Genomic DNA, 15,993 nt, shown 5'->3' with positions numbered 1-15,993 from the left:
AATGTCCTGAGAACAGTTTTACAGGAGCTGCAGCAAAACATCTTAGATTTGAATATAAAAACAGAAAAGGAAGAAGATAAGTTAATGCCAGTTTTTAATGTCTTCAAAGAACCACATATTGAAATTATGACAACACAACTGGAAGAATTCTGTGACACTTTAAAAAGTACTGTACTTAGCATTTTTCTGTTTTTCCCTACTTTTTTTTGGAAAGAAAAATCAAACATGACTTTCCAAACTATTGTGGCCGCGTTCACCACACAGACTGACTTATTCAATCACTCCAAAATACTCAGGTTTGTAATCATGTATTGTAATAATTATATGGAGAAGATGTAAAATAAGTTCAAAATGCACTTGGGGATACAAGTTTTTGCAATTTTCCCAGCTGACTGACCTTCAGTTCTGAAAATAATGATGGACTGTCGTTTCTCTTTACTTAGCTGATTGGTTCTTGCCAGTAGATGGATTCTAACAGTTGTCATATCGGGCTGTCAACTGTATATCAACCTGACTTCTGCACAACACAACTGATGGTCCAAACCCCATAAAGAAGGCAAGAAATTCCACAAACTGACCTTGACAAGACACACCTGCGAAGTGAAAACCATTTTAGGTTCTACCTCATGAAGCTCACTGAGAGAATTTCAAGTGTTTGCAAAGCAGTAATCAAAGCTGTGGCTATTACGAAGAATCTAAAATATAAAACATGTTTTGACTTATTACACACTTTTGTGTTCACTGCATAATTCCATATGTGTTCATTCATAGTTTTGATGCCTTCAGTGAGAATCTACAATGTAAATAGTCATGAAAATAAAGAAAAATCATTGAGAAGATGTGTCCAAACTTTTGACCGGTAGTGTGTATACTAACACCACTATGTATACACCAATACCACTATGTTTATACTAATTCCACTATGCTTATACTAACACCAGTGTGTATATTTTAAACCAGTATGTATATACATTAGTATAAACTAATACCACTATGTCTTACTATCAGTTTGTCCAGGACTGGCTGCCCAGCAAATTCTGCCACAGAGCATGGAGCAAGAACCCTCAAAATGTCATTACAGGATCTGTCTTTTGGAATGATGCGCTCTACTCAGATGTATCAAACAAGGATTATTTTGCCACAATCACAGTAGATACGTTGACTGCAAACCAAAGAACCAAAGAACTTCAGACCAACGATGAGGCATGGGGCTTCAAACCTTATGGCTTAGGGTCGCTTCACTACCATCAGGACTGGGAAGCGGTCAGCCGTTGGTTCAACTATGTAGGTCTTCAGCATGCAACAAATTCACCAAGGAATGGTTCAGAAAGAAGACAATGGAGGGTTGTGGGATTGTCTAGTCCAAGCCCTGATTTAAATACCATTGAAGTGTTGTAAGAGGATTTGAAAAGGGCAAAACATGTAATGAAACTCTTAAATAACTTGTGAATGAAGGAACTCTACAGAAAAAGCAGTCCAGATGTTCATGAAGCTGATGTCAGAGACTGGTGGACAATTCTGCAAAATAGCAACAAGAGATTTGCTTCTAAAGAAGGTAATACAACCTTTTGAGGCCAGGGGTGTACTTACTTTTTCCCTCAGAAGACCATTACATCTATTGATAATATTATATAAATGATGGAAAACTTGATGACTTCATTTTCCACGTGGTGCTGTTCCAGTATATCACCTTTATCTGTAGACACTGTTTCAAATAGAATCAAATGTTTGCATTTCCAAACATGATTTTTTTAAAAATCTACAATTTCTTGCTTATTTTTATTTCTTGATGTTTTTAATTTTTTTTTTTTACCAGTGACTGTATCTCTACACGTGTCTTGTAAGTGACTGAGTTCAAAAAATGTGAATAATTATTAATATCCACTGTGGTTTTGAAGTGTTCGGCAGAGAACGGGAGGTTGACCAGCAGGACCTTCACAGTTTGGGTCGCTCTATGTCTGAGTCCAGAGTCTGGACCTGTCCAGCGTTCTGAGAGCTGAGGAAGGTGTGGTCCTGGTTCAAGTAGGTGGTGATGAACTCTGGGAAGTGTCTCTTAAGGACCACCTCCAGGAACATGTCTGCTGCTGTGTGTAGCCTCTGTTTAGTCCTGACAGACAGACAGACAGACAGACAGACAGACAGACAGACAGACAGACAATTTCAGTGCATTGACCTTTAAAAGCTCTAATCAATAAACAGTCCTATTTTTTAATGGTGCACTTTGTCTCTCTAGCAAAACCTCTCATGATGGGACTTTACCAACTGGTCTGGAAACTGCTCTGATCAGGACTGTAAAGCTGTAATGCTGACTGTTTTCCACTGCAGGAGCTTAGAGTCTGTTGTAAGATGGTCTGACTACAAAAACCCATGCTTGTAGAACCTCTTTTATGGTCAGTTTTGGGTGAGAAAAAGTACCTACTCAGGGGTAGCAGTCTCCTCCTCTCAAACATCACAATCCTCAACATGGAATTCACCATGCTGGTTAATAGACCAAAACTCACTGTTCTGTTTCCTACATATAATAGGAGGACCTTTGTGCTTCAAAATGTTTGAAAAATAAACCTTCTCTTTTACAATTTTCTGCTCCAGATTCATCAGTAATAGGTAACAAACTATCAAAGGCTTGATTGGCTCAGCTTACACATCAGTGATACCATTTATAGTCCATGTTTTATTTGTTGTTTGCTAATCCTACTCTGATCACAGTAACAGGGTTGCTAATCCATGCTAATGTGATCTTTTTCTCAGCAGTAGAAGCTAGATATTTAACTAGCTGTTACTGCTGACCAAGAGGACAAACTGACTGATGGAAAACAGTCCAAAGAATTAGTCTGATCCTGACAATATGAGGTAGAGTGAGATGTTCAATCAAGGCTGATGATGTTACTGACATATGAAAAATACAAGAGAGGAGTTCTCAAACATTCTTTTATGCTAGTTTTTTTTAGATTTGGTCTCAGACACGTGTTTCATCGTTTACCAGATTTGTCCTAAAAGGTGTCTCCAGTGTTGCTGTCTCACCTGACAGAGTGACTGACAGCACTGAGCTCCATCATGAGCTGTTTGGTGAGGTCAACCACCAGCCGCCTGCTCACCACTCGACTATCATCCTCCAGCTGAGTCTGATGATGGATCCACTGCCACACCTGACACACACAAGCAGCGTTATGGTGACTAATTCATACTTAAGGCCCCCGAGGCTTTCTAATGCTGGTACATGAATTATCCAAAGAGCGAAAAAAAAGAGTTCTCCTGTTAAAGTTCACCAATCAGCTTGTTATTCTGAGTGACAGTTTTCTGTCGAGTCATTTCCCACCTCTTCTAAATGCTGTTGTCATTGATCTGAAAAAAACTGGGCTCACTTTGAAAAGCATGATGCCATCACAGCCATTTAGCAGCATTTGAATCAAGATCTGATCAAAGCATTGATGTATCATTTGCTTGTGCTGCCACCCCACAGTCATCCGTGGTAATGTCAGTCCGTTATTCCACCACTTTGGTCTGGATGTGAAATTTTGTCACTATTTGATGGACTGAATTTAAACGGTGGGGTTTCAAAACCTGAGACCACTGATGAAGAAATTTGGATTTTGCATGTATGCTGAAATTAATGCAAAACCTTTTTATGCCAAATGAAAACATGAGTTTAGGTGTTTTTTAATGTGGGCACCAAGGTCTTATTATCACACTTGAACTTGTTTTATGGCACTTATCCAGGTTGTTTTCTCCTCACTAGAAATAGAATCTGTGAAAAATCAGTTTGTGAATGTCAGAATCTCAGTATTTGTTTGCCCTCCTTTCGCTTTAATGATAGCAGTTGCTCAAACTCTCTGATTAATTCCAGGTTTACATGAAAATATAACAGATTTTTGATTTGTTCTCAGACATCCTCTCTGGGGATCATACTGTACATATGAGCTCCAGAGAGGATTGATGATGATCGCCTGTCTTTTCTTTAAGCGTCACCAGCAGACCTTTTTTTTAAAAATTTAATCATTTAAAAGAGCTTTGCTGCTTCTTTATTTTGATAGTTAGAAATCTATTTGTAAGCTATTTGAACGGCTCCTATGGAACTATGGAAATACTGCTAGATACACTGAGACATTTGGTATTCATGTGCTGACCCATTGTCCAATAAAAAAATAATACATTCGCTGCCAACAGCGCTACCATTGGGTTCATAGAGATAGAAATGTCGGTTCTCCAGCTAACTAATGTTCTGTCCATAACTTTGGTCTGAATTGAAGCCTTGCAATGAGTGATGATGACATTCATGCTCATGTTTTCCAGAGAATGACGACATGTTAGCATATTGCTAATATGCTTAAGCAAGGTAGTGAATGTCAGCACGTCATGCTGGTCTTCTCAAACGAGGCTGAGACCATGTTGAGAAGACCAGTGTCAATCAAAGAGCAATGGTTTAATTACTCTGGATTTGTTTATTTAAAAACATCATAGATTTTTTGATATGCCACCCCCTCTTCCCTAACTCTTACTACTTTTTTGTATAGGTCAAGATCTACAAAAATCTCTAAAACATCTGTGGTGTTCACTTAGAGGATTATTCTTGTCATTACCCGACCTGTGATCTGGAAATCTCAGCTGTGGCTGAATCTTCAACCTGTCCTCTGTAGAAGAAGTGGCCTTTACCTTGAAAGCAGAACATGGTTTTAACAGTCAGTTTGCACAAAAACATACCGTCATTACTTCCTGGACAGGATTATGAATGTGAATGTACTTACCTGACAGCCAGGCATTAATAAACAGGACACCAACTGCAATGTTGTGCCTCAAACCATAAAGAGTGACTCCTCCCTGAGAACAAACACAACACATCCAATTATATTTCATTATACCAGACTAATGCAGCACATTTAGCTGTCTCTGTTACATACAGCTGTAACGGAAACTCTAACTTCATTTCGTAGCTCAACTGAACACCAATTTAAGGTTTTGGATCACCTCCCCTGTATATTTGTTTATGGTGCTAAACAAAGTCATGTAATCTGAATGTAGAATATGCAAATATAAAAAGGCTGCACACACACTAGGCTGCAGGACAAAGTTGACTAACTTCCATTTCACCAAATTATTCCAGTCATGTCAACAAACATGTAAAGATGTCATGAGAGTTCATGAATATCTGCTCCAAATGGAATAAAAAGGAAGACAGGAACTTACTTAATTATATCATGACAGTTGTTTGAAGGCAAGGAACCACTATTAATGATTAAAAAAAACAAGGAGGATGTGGATTGAGAGACCTCTGGCTGCAGAAGAGATGACAGAACTTTAGCAGAAGTCTGTCTTGAGGAGGTGTCACCATGGTCACAGTTGTGACATTACAGTGTTCAAACGTTTTAACCAACTACAGAAAATCAGAAAAGCAGTGAAGACCTGCAAATCAGGCTCAGGGTGGGCATCCCAGTAGCTCAACTGGTTGAGTGTGTGACCATATAGGGGGCTTTAATCCCCAACGCAGCATCATGGGTTAGAGTCTGATCTATGACCATTTACTGCATGTCATTCCCCCACTCTTCTACCCATGTTTTGTGTCTCTCTCTCCACTGTCCTCTATAATAAAGCCTGAAAAAATCCACAAAAAAAACACTTAAAAAAAAAAAAAAATCAGGCTCATGCAACTACGTTTATTCATCGCCAGGTTTGCTGTGAGCAATGGGAAAGTTACTAAGAAATAGCGCATTATATTGTTGAAAAGTCTGCAAAAGAATCGTCGTGCAGTTGACGAGTTGACACTGGGACAGACCTTCACCCATTTAACGGGAGGCTCACTTTGACCTGTGTCAACAATCTGTATCCTGAAATAATGGAATTTTTCATCCTTCCCCAGATAATGTCTGCAAGTAAAACAACACCTTCATTCTGCTTAGTGGCATGAAGATTTCCTACCAAATCAGAGCACTGCAGTGTAAAGGCCAACTGAATTTGTCACAGTTTGAAAACAGGGATCTGAATGCACTGTTTAGTAATGTACAATGTGGACTCTATTGCAGTTCAACAATGGGAACTGAGCGACTGACCGAAGGCATGGACAGCAGGTCATCAGGAGTCACTGTGAGGTCAGGTCGAAGCTGGTGAAGCTGGTTGTCTCCATCGGTGTGGAGCTTGAAGAGCTGGACAAGGTGAAGAAAGAGGCCACTGTTGGTCATTTTATACATACAGCTTAATGAGGCTCACCATCCAGTGCTTACCTGTTGCATGGGCTCAATCAGGTTCAGATCATAAACCATGAAGCCATCCACGCCTGCACTGATCTCCAACAACTTCAGTCTGAAAGGTGGGAAATAATGGTGTCAGACTGGGAGACGGTGACGGGTTTAATTTAAAAATGGAAGCAGTGGGAAGATTTCTCACAAGATGATGGTACTGTTCACTACGTGATTAATTAAAATGGAGTAGTAATGAAGTCAGATTACTTGTGACTAAAATGAACGTTTAATTTAGAACTTCTATCAGTTCAGTGTGATGGACATGAGCCAGGCAGTTGAATTTACATTTTCCTCATCTCTGTGCTGATAAGTGATGTTGTAGACCTCCTCTTTTGTTCATAGATGGACAGACCTCCATGCTAAGGAGGCTAAACAACTGCTCCACAAGCACATAACATGTGAGCCAATGGCTGATTTCTCAGGACATCCCTGAGCAGTCCACCTGCAGTGAAAGGACAGTAATGTTCACAGTCTGGACAGAAATGATGGATGGTTTGAGAAAGGAGTGAAGGGAGCCATTTACGCTGTAATGCCAAAAGTATTAGGACGTCTGCCTTTACACACATATGAACTTTAATCATCCCATTCTTAATCCATCGGGTTTTATATGGAGTAATATGGAGTTACTCCACCCATTGCACAGTCTCAACTCTCCTGGGAAGGCTTTCCGCAAGGTTTAGGAGTGTGTTGGGAATTTTTGACCATTCCTCCAGAAGACACGGATGTTGGATGAGAAGACCTGTCTCTCAGTGTCCTATAATTCATCTCAAAGGTGTTCTATCAGGTTGAGGTCAGGACTCTGTGCAGGCCAGGCAAGTTCCTCCACACCAAACTGCCTCATCCATGTCTTTATTGACTTTCCTTTGTGCAGTGATGGGCGGTCATGTTGGAACAGGAAGGGGTCATCCCCAAACTGTTCCCACATAGTTGGGAGCATGAAATTGTCCAAAAAACAGCCTCACACCATAATCCCCTCTCCACCAAACGTTACACCTGGCACAATGCAGTCGGGCAACTATCATTCTCCTAGCAACAGCCCAACCCAGACTGGTCTGTGTTTTTACCACAGCCACTGCAGGAAGTTTTGAGTTTTCAGCACGCGTTAGTTTTATGAGAACAACCGTAAACGTTTCTACCTTGTGACAGAAGCCAGCACTCTCTGGTGGGAGTCACTGAGTGGGTCCTGAGGCAGCAGCAAAGCAGCCATGCCTCCCGTGGCCAGTGCTCCCCGCCGATGACACGTCTGAACCAACAGGTCCATGTAGCTGCGCAGAAAACGCTTCTCCATGTTGACATATTTACTGCGGTCGGGCAGCAGGAAAGCCTGACGGTGACCTGGAGGAGAAACACAAGACCTTTTAGCTTCACAGAGACTTTCTTGCCTTCTAATAAAAAGTTAGCACAAAAATGATTCCATCACACCTGTTGCACGGAGGCTAATTCAGGCTCAGTGGATGTTTGACTCACCAAACTTATGGACAAAGGAGGCTGAGTAATCCCAGATGCCACAGTTGAGTCCTGCTGAATGGTCCTGCAGCTCATACAGAATCTCCTCCATCTCAAACGCTGCTAACACATTTTCAATCAGCACCGTCGCCTTGATGCTGCCCAGCGGAAGACCCAGCTACACACACACACACACACACACACACCCACACACACACACACACACACACACACACACACACACACACACACACACACACACACACACACACACACACACACACACACACACACACACACACAGAAAATTATACACTCCTATAGGGCCACAACAGGGACAGTATAATTTGGCACTGATCAATTGGCATATTTAATTGACCAAATTAAATCTATGCAATTAAATCGGCCTCCCAAACCAATTGTATTTTGTCTGCAATACGGTAACCAGGAATGAGCTTCAGTCAACAGATGAGCTTGGTAGAAAGTTAAATGGTGGAATTTCTTTCTTTCTTAATGGGATAATCAGTGTAGGTTCCAATAAAAGAAGCCGAGAGCTTGATGTCTGAACATTCTCTGACCTACAAACACCATTTCAGAAAAAATCCTCTGGGCAACTCATGAAAGTTGTAGGGTTTACCTAAAATTCGGACTAACGGATTTGGATGAAATTTTCAGGGAAGGTCAGAAATGACACAAGGACCAAGTGATTAGATTTTAGCAGTGATGCAGCTTATAGTCTGGATCCACAGATTTGTTAAAGGTTTCTGTATCATTGCCAGATAGCTGCACAGCGTCACTGTAACCATGACAACAAGTGAACACTACATCAGCTGCCTGCTGGCAATCACATGATTGTGATCCTGCTACAAATCGACAGCTGCGGACCATGAATTTTTTAAAGATTTCATCCACTGGAAATCATTTGACTGAGCAGCCTGGCGGAGTACTGCGCTCTCTGAGTGCTTTTCTTGGTTTTTGTGTTATTACATAATTTTGACGTCTTGAGTTTTGTTGTACACAGTATAAAAAAAATTTAAATTCAAGAAAAAGTGTGTCTTTTTGTAATGTCTCTAATTTTATGTTATAGGTTAAACCAGGAAGCTACATTTTGCCAATAAATTGATAAACTAATGAAATACTATAAACTAAGGCTGGCATACTGACTGTCTTTGGAAGATGTTGTCCAGCACCAAACTTTTGTGTTATTTCTCCTGTTTTCTTTCACTTTCAATTTACAAGGTATATTCAGAGCTGTTCTCACAACTACAAGAAACTTATCTGACACTTAAATGCATTTCTTCACTTTCACAGTGAATGAAAATCTGTTTTAATCTGCTCATAATTCTACCAATGATACATCAAGATGATGAGCTATGAAACATCATTTTAAGAACAGAGGACGTGTGTGTGTTCACACTGACAAAGGTCCAGACCTTCTGCTGTGTCCACACGAATATCTTGTTCCATAGTCTGGCCTCCATGAAGCTCTCCACCTGGAAAACAAAGAGAAACAGCATGAAGCCAAACTGGACATGAATCTGACTTTTAAAGGTTTTACTAAGCAAGTACTACTGCAGAGATGTTAGTCAAACCCAGTGTGTGTGTGTGTGTGTGTGTGTGTGTGTGTGTGTGTGTGTGTGTGTGTGTGTGTGTGTGTGTGTGTGTGTGTGTGTGTGTGTGCGTGTGTGTGTGTGTGTGTGCGTGTGTGTGTGTGTGTGTGTGTGTGTGTGTGTGTGTGTTACTTTTGACAGGTAGAAAAAAGGTCCACTCTCGTGTTCAAACAGCTTCTTTCCACAGTGAAACATGAGAAGTCCAAAGTCAAAGAGAGGACCAGGAGTCTCCTTTCCCTCCACCTGAAAGAGTAAAAATAGAGAAAACCTTCATCATCTATGGACTTTAATGTTGATTATCATTTTGAAATCACTCAGTGCACATCGTCTTTAATGATAGTTTAAACTCTAATTTAGATCATTTCCATCCCCTACATAATATAATGTTCAATATTTATCCAATATCTCCATGACGATTTTCTGGACTTACAGCATCTCGATGAATAGGGGAATACACACTGAAGTCTAGACATTATACTATTACTCATTTTTATTGGTCTGTAGTGTTTGTGTTGTATAGAATATGCGACAATTAAAACTCCCCTAAGTGATTGAGACCAAATTCACAGATTGCAGCAACCCCCTAAAGGAAATCAGTGTAACTTTAGTAGGTTGTATGTCACTTTTTAAAGCTGCTCCAAAACGCACACAGACCTCCTCACTTTTTTCCACTCCTAATTGTCCTGTTGTGTTCATTTAGTGTTAAATCTAATTAAAATTTACATGTTTTCCACACGCAACAATGCACAATTGCCAAGTTTTTTAAAAAGTTTTAAAATTCTTTTAAAAATCAAAAGCTGGAATCCATCACACTGTCTAACTTGCAAACATAAATGAACTTAAGCAACATTTTGGTATTAAACCTTCATCAAATATTATTTAGGAATATATTTCCCTGGTGAAGGTCTAATACTGAAATGTTGCTGGAGTAAATTTATGACTGCAAGTTAGACAGTGTGTGGGATTCCAGTTCTTGTACTTGTTGAATGTGCTCTTCCTACACACCTGCCTCTTGATATAGAAGAGTTGTGTGAATAGTTCCCCTGAGTAAAAATCAAAAACTGAAATCACTGACACTGCATCATTGAGCTTTTGAATGCGCCCCACAAGAGCTGCAGTTCTGAAGATGCTCTGAACCACTCGCCTAGAAATCACAATTTGGCACGTGTCAAACTCTCTGAAATCCTTACGCTTGCCCATTTTTCTTGCTACTAACATCATCTTTGAGGACAAAATGTTCACTTGCTGCCTGATAAATCCAACCCACTAACAGGAGCCATGAAGAAGAGATAATCAGTGTTATTCACTTCACCTGTCCGTGGTCAGAATATTATGCCTGATCAGTGTAGTTTCCCATTATCCACGTTTTACCACACAGATTTATATCCAAACTTGGAATGTGTAAGTGAATTAAAAGGGCGAACCCTAACCCTAAGAAAATGCTACAGTACCATCATGTTGTGCTCCATCATGTTCCAGGCACGAGGACGCAGCATCAGAACGGGAGCCTGAGATATGTGTGGAACATCTGTAAACACATAGAGACAGGTGGGTGAATCATGAGAACACTCTGATCCGTTACCAAACCAGGGTAGCTGAAGTAAAGCACTTACCATGGAACCGGCTGTACACTGCCTTAACAACATTGTGAATGCTGTGTATCTGGTTGTAATATGTTGGGCAGTTTCCGTCATCAAAGTCTACCTGAGGAAACAAAGAAAGGGCTTCAGCTGAGTCCACAGAGGCACTGGAGGTATTTGCGGATGAATAAAGGCGACATCATTAAACACGATGGTTGGTTTTCAAGAAGACTAGAGCATTTCTGTGATGATGGAGAACTGAAACCTGGACTCATAGATGGGTCCCACTTACTCAAATGCAAATTATTCTCTTGGCACATGAAACAGTTAAAGGTTTTCTAGTTTCCAGGTTCACTTCTGTGTTGTGTGGGACACTGAACATGTGCATTAGTGTTTGTCCCACTGGCTTCACTGGTCACTCCTCCCATAGACTTTGCATTGTTATGACATCAGAAAAATAAACTAATTTTTTTGGGTGCAAGAGTAAAAAAAAATGCCTTGTATGTAGTTTACAGATGTGTCTTTTATAATTGTGGTCTATGAGAACATGCTGTGAAAGGTGCTATATAAATAAAATAAACTTCATCTAAATACAGTTGGGGCTGCACAGTGGTGTAGTGGTTAGCACTTTCGCCTTGCAGCTAGAAGATCCCTGGTTCAAGTCCCGGCTTTCCCGGGATCTTTCTGCATGGAGTTTGCATGTTCTCCCTGTGCATGCGTGGGTTTTCTCCGGGTACTCCGGCTTCCTCCCACAGTCCAAAAATATGCTGAGGTTAATTGATCATTCTAAATTGCCCGTAGGTGTGAATGTGAGAGTGATTGTTTGTCTCTGTATGTAGCCCTGCGACAGACTGGTGACCTGTCTAGGGTGTCCCCTGCCTTCACCTGAGTCAGCTGGGATAGACTCCAGCCCCCCCATGACCCTAGTGAGGATTAAGCGGTGTATAGATAATGGATGGATGGATGGATAAATACAGTTGAGGGGTGCACAGTAGCTTGGTGGTTAGCACCGTCGCCTTGCAGCGAGAAGATCCCAGGTTCACGTCTGGCCTTCCCAGGATCTTTCTGCACTGAGTTTGCATGTTCTTCCTGTGCATGTGTGGGTTTTCTCCTGGTTCTCTGGCTTCCTGCCACAGTAGAAAAGCATGCTGAGGTTAATTGGTGATTCTAAATTGTCCGTAGGTGTGTTTGTGTGTCTCTATGTGTAGCCCTGTGATAGACTGTTACCTGTCCAGGTGAACCCTGCCTTCATCCTAAGTCAGCTGGGATAGACTCCACCCCCCCATGACCCTAATGAGGATTAAGCAGTGGATAGATGATGGATGGATGGATACAGATGTCACTTTAGTCACTCTTCCTATAGAAGCACTGCATGTTGAGCTGTCTTTGTGACTGAAGCTCCTGCTGTCCGTTCCCCAACAACAAACCTTTTAAAGTCACTTGAATCTTTCCCTCCTGAAATCTTGAATCAAAACCAGAATCAGCTGGGCTTGATCAGCATCTTTAAACATGCCACAGAGCATGACTGAACATCAACTGCTTTGTTGTACCATGTAGAGTACCTGTGTGGAAGCAAGTGTGCTTCACCAATAATTCCTTTAATAAGTCACCCATTTGTTGTTACTCACTTGCACTGTTTAGAATATCCTGCACTACATCTGCCACTTTATCTCATGGTCATGTTTACATTTCACTCAGTCCTGCTTGTCTTAGTTCTTAGTTGTTGCTTAGTTCTAGTTTTGCTTCATTTATTCTTAGTTTACCTGATTTTTGCTTTCTACTTTTTTATTTCTTTAGTTTTGGCCTTTTTAAATCTTATTTTGTACATTGTATTTTAAAATTTATATTAAATTTTTTTTTATCTCAGAACCTTCTAGATGCTGAGTGAAGAGAGAGTAACGTAATTTTGATCCTTGGTATGTCATGTACATATTGAAGAATTGACAATAAAGCTGACTGACTTTTTTAATTTCTATATTATGGCATTCAGAATCAAGCGTGTGGCACCTGTATGCCTTGTGCTGGTGACTGGAGAGCTTTAATAAAGCGCTGAGTATCGCAGGGGGCAAGATCCCCAACATCCACATGTCTCTTCTGGAGCCTCCGGGGCACGGGGAGAACCTTCCAGGCTGGGTCTCTCCTGATAGGTGAGGTGCTTTCCAGGAAGTTTGGCAAGTCACCAGAAAGATCCAAATGGGCCTTTCTGGAAACTCTCAACCTGAGGATCTGAAGTGAAAGGAGAAGGGCAGATGGATCCTGAATCAAACACGTTCCTCATTCACTGACCACAAAGTTCTTTTCAGCTCTCCTACCTGATCCACCTCCTCGTTGAACGTGGAGATCAGCTCATGCAGGAAGTGGAGGGAGTCGGGGGTGAAAAGTGTGGCATACTCTGCCTCTAGGCCGGGGGGAGGAGGAGACAGCTCCATGCTGACGGGACACTGTGGACGAGAAAGGTTTACATTCACAGAATAGTCTGTATGATTTGGGTTTATGAAAGGCGGCACCCATATTCATAGGATGGTACTAATACTAGCAGCCCTGCTGATGGAGAGAACCTGCATACATTTCAGAAGAATCAATTCAATTTATGAACTCATTGTATATTACAAGTTAACAGACATAATAGTGTTAAAGGACATGGCACAGGATTGTTTTCCACGTCACTCCGGTACTTGAACCTGCCTTTAATAACTTTTCAGTCACTTGCAGACAACAGACGAGCCTGTAAACACTGACATTACTGTGAGCTGCTAGTAAACACTTATCCATTAATGCATCCAGAAGAACAACCATATGTTCCAGTTGGAGTCAAATTTACACCCAGACAAAACCGTAAACTCAATATTGTCCCTACTTTTTAGCTCTGTCTTGGTCTCCACCATGTTTGGAGGAAAATATTTATTTCCTAAGCTGTCACAGTGTTTACTGAAACATCCAGAGTAGGTTTATCAGAGCATTTTCATCTAAAGCAACTGTCTGCTGTGGCTAAAAACAAGGAGAGGTCTAAGACTTGAAATTTAACAAACTGACTGTTGTCAGAGAAAGTTTCTTTCAATTGCACCTTTTAGCCAACCGACCTTGAAAAAGCCATTCATTTGGGTTACGCTGTTATTTTTCTGGCATCACTGGGCAAAAATTCTTCCTAACCTTTTAGTACATTGTGATTGAAGTGGTTTGAAGAGAAACTGGACTTCTACAGTTTCTCCTGGATCCATGTTCAGCCTGGAGACTGCAGCCCGTCTTACTCCCAGCATGCACTGTTTCAGAGCTGAAACTCTCCAGAGAATCAATTTTTATATAGTTTGAAGAAATTAGATGCAAACAGCTTTTTTTTTTTGTTCCTTCCCACCGCCACTGACTGCCTGCTCATAGGGAATCTAAAGGCAACTTTGGATTGTTCAGTTCTCTGTTCTCTACTACTTTACTGTGTGAAACGCTATGAGATGACAAACATTCTGAGTTGGAATCATGTAAATAAAACTGCACTGAACTGTAGCTGCAGTCTCTGGTAACAGAACTGATGCTTGTTCATGAACAGTCTGAGCGTGAAAGGACGCCCAACTCGTACAGAATCTTTTTCTCCACTCATGGTCACTGAGCTCCATCATGGAGGTCCTATCACACCAATCATTCTGTGTATCTTCACCACGTCCTGCTCGATACTGGTCCCAGTCTGATACTGGTCAAAGTGGAGGACATGTTTAATATTTCATGTTGCAATAAGTCAGTTATCCAACAGTCTCAGCTGAAGGGATGTCAGAATAAATATGGACCCTGCCCTGCATGCAGTAATCAGTAACCAGGATACTGGTATTAATCTTTATGGGGATATGAATGATCAGTTTAGTCTGTGCTGAGTTTATTGCACTATGAATGAAACCACATGCAGCCTGTAAATGTATGTAAATTACACACAAACTCCAGGTGTGCATAAGCCAAATATACCTACGCTGCAAACAATTCTAATCAGTGATGATTTAAACAACTATCTGATTATTACAATAACTGCAGTCTCATTTTCTGTTGGATTGTTGCTATTGATTAATCAGTATTTCATTAATAATTTTGACTCTATGTAATACACCTTGCTGCTTGTCTCTCTGCTGCTGCCAGTAGAGGTGTCCTTTGATTCAAGCTCAAAATATTTTTATTGTTTTTTAACTGGTTTAATCCTAAATGCTGTGTCACAAACAGCACTTCAGCTACTGCAGAACACTGTAGCTATAAAACTGTTCAAAGTCTAACATGTGACACACTTTCAACACCTCCCCTCACTATAGCTCTTTCTGTGGTAATATTGCATCTTTTACAGTTTGTAAACTAAATTTAGCTGCAAAATAAAGTATGTAGTTCTACTCACAGACATGCCGTTGAGACGTCGCTTCACTTCACAGAAGTGGACTTTGATTATGTACTCACTGGACACTGAACAGAAATATGTCTGTTTGTATGTAAAGTTTAAAGTCCTACACATCATGATTCTGTATATTTACATCTGAGGCTTTTTAAACACTGCATATCTTAAACTGATCATTTGATCATATTAATATTTACTCCGCCACGGAACGGTGGAGTTATGTGACAATCAGCGTATGTTTGTCTGTGAATCTGTCTGTCTGTTTGCAGCATTACTCAGAAACGGACTAACGGATTTGGATGAAATTTTCAGGGAAGGTCAGAAATGACACAAGGACCAAGTGAGTAGATTTTGGCAGCAATGCGGCTTATAGTCTGGATCCATGGCTTTGTTAAGGATTTCCCATTGGCAGATACAGCTGCCGGCACAGCGTGGCTGTAACTATGACGTAAACACTTTGTCAGCTACCTGCTGAGGATCACATGATTGCGATCCTACTACAAACTGACTGATTTATCAGTTGGAAATCATCCAAGGAACAAATGATTAAACTGTGGGGTGTTTGTGAGTCCCATCAATTCCTGCCGCCTGCTACATATTTAGGTCACGTGATGTAGCAAACCCCAGTCAGACACGTTAAGTTCAGGACTTATTTTGAACACAAATTCACCTTTCGTCCTTCACTCCTTTCTTCAGGAAACGCCGTCAGAGCTTGTCTCCATTCCAGCTGTTTCTAAGTTTAGACACATACTTTGCTAGACAGCAAC

At 40.8% G+C, this 15,993-nt stretch overlaps 1 protein-coding gene across 1 annotated transcript; it reads right to left on the bottom strand.

The window, feature by feature from the left end:
* Positions 1–77: 77 nt before the first annotated feature.
* Positions 78–15,386, bottom strand: ugl (ureidoglycolate lyase). The gene is made up of 15 exons (XM_023273510.3): positions 15,230–15,386; positions 13,179–13,307; positions 12,874–13,092; positions 10,900–10,990; positions 10,738–10,814; positions 9,419–9,529; positions 9,110–9,169; positions 7,698–7,854; positions 7,367–7,565; positions 6,213–6,291; positions 6,042–6,134; positions 4,743–4,815; positions 4,583–4,650; positions 3,022–3,146; positions 78–2,107 (listed from the first exon to the last, which is right to left on the bottom strand). Exons 1-15 carry the CDS (start codon positions 15,344–15,346, stop codon positions 1,936–1,938), a joined length of 1,770 nt encoding a protein of 589 aa, XP_023129278.2. The 5' UTR covers positions 15,347–15,386; the 3' UTR covers positions 78–1,935.
* Positions 15,387–15,993: the final 607 nt, after the last annotated feature.

The sequence above is a fragment of the Amphiprion ocellaris genome, chromosome 13, assembly GCF_022539595.1.
Source record: "Amphiprion ocellaris isolate individual 3 ecotype Okinawa chromosome 13, ASM2253959v1, whole genome shotgun sequence".
NCBI lineage: Eukaryota > Metazoa > Chordata > Actinopteri > Pomacentridae > Amphiprion > Amphiprion ocellaris.
Note: the sequence above shows the minus strand (reverse complement) of the source record. Positions and strands in the feature narration are given on the sequence as shown.

What these genes read in the sequence shown, in the direction of transcription:
- ugl (XM_023273510.3), bottom strand. Translation starts at nt 15,346, where the DNA reads ATGATGTGTAGGACTTTAAACTTTACATACAAACAGACATATTTCTGT. An exon ending in GACGTCTCAACGGCATGTCT is followed by an intron (nt 13,308 to 15,229) that starts GTGAGTAGAACT and finishes TCTCGTCCACAG; the next exon opens with TGTCCCGTCAGCATGGAGCT. An exon ending in TCGTGTGGACACAGCAGAAG is followed by an intron (nt 7,855 to 9,109) that starts GTCTGGACCTTT and finishes GTGTGTGTGTAG; the next exon opens with CTGGGTCTTCCGCTGGGCAG.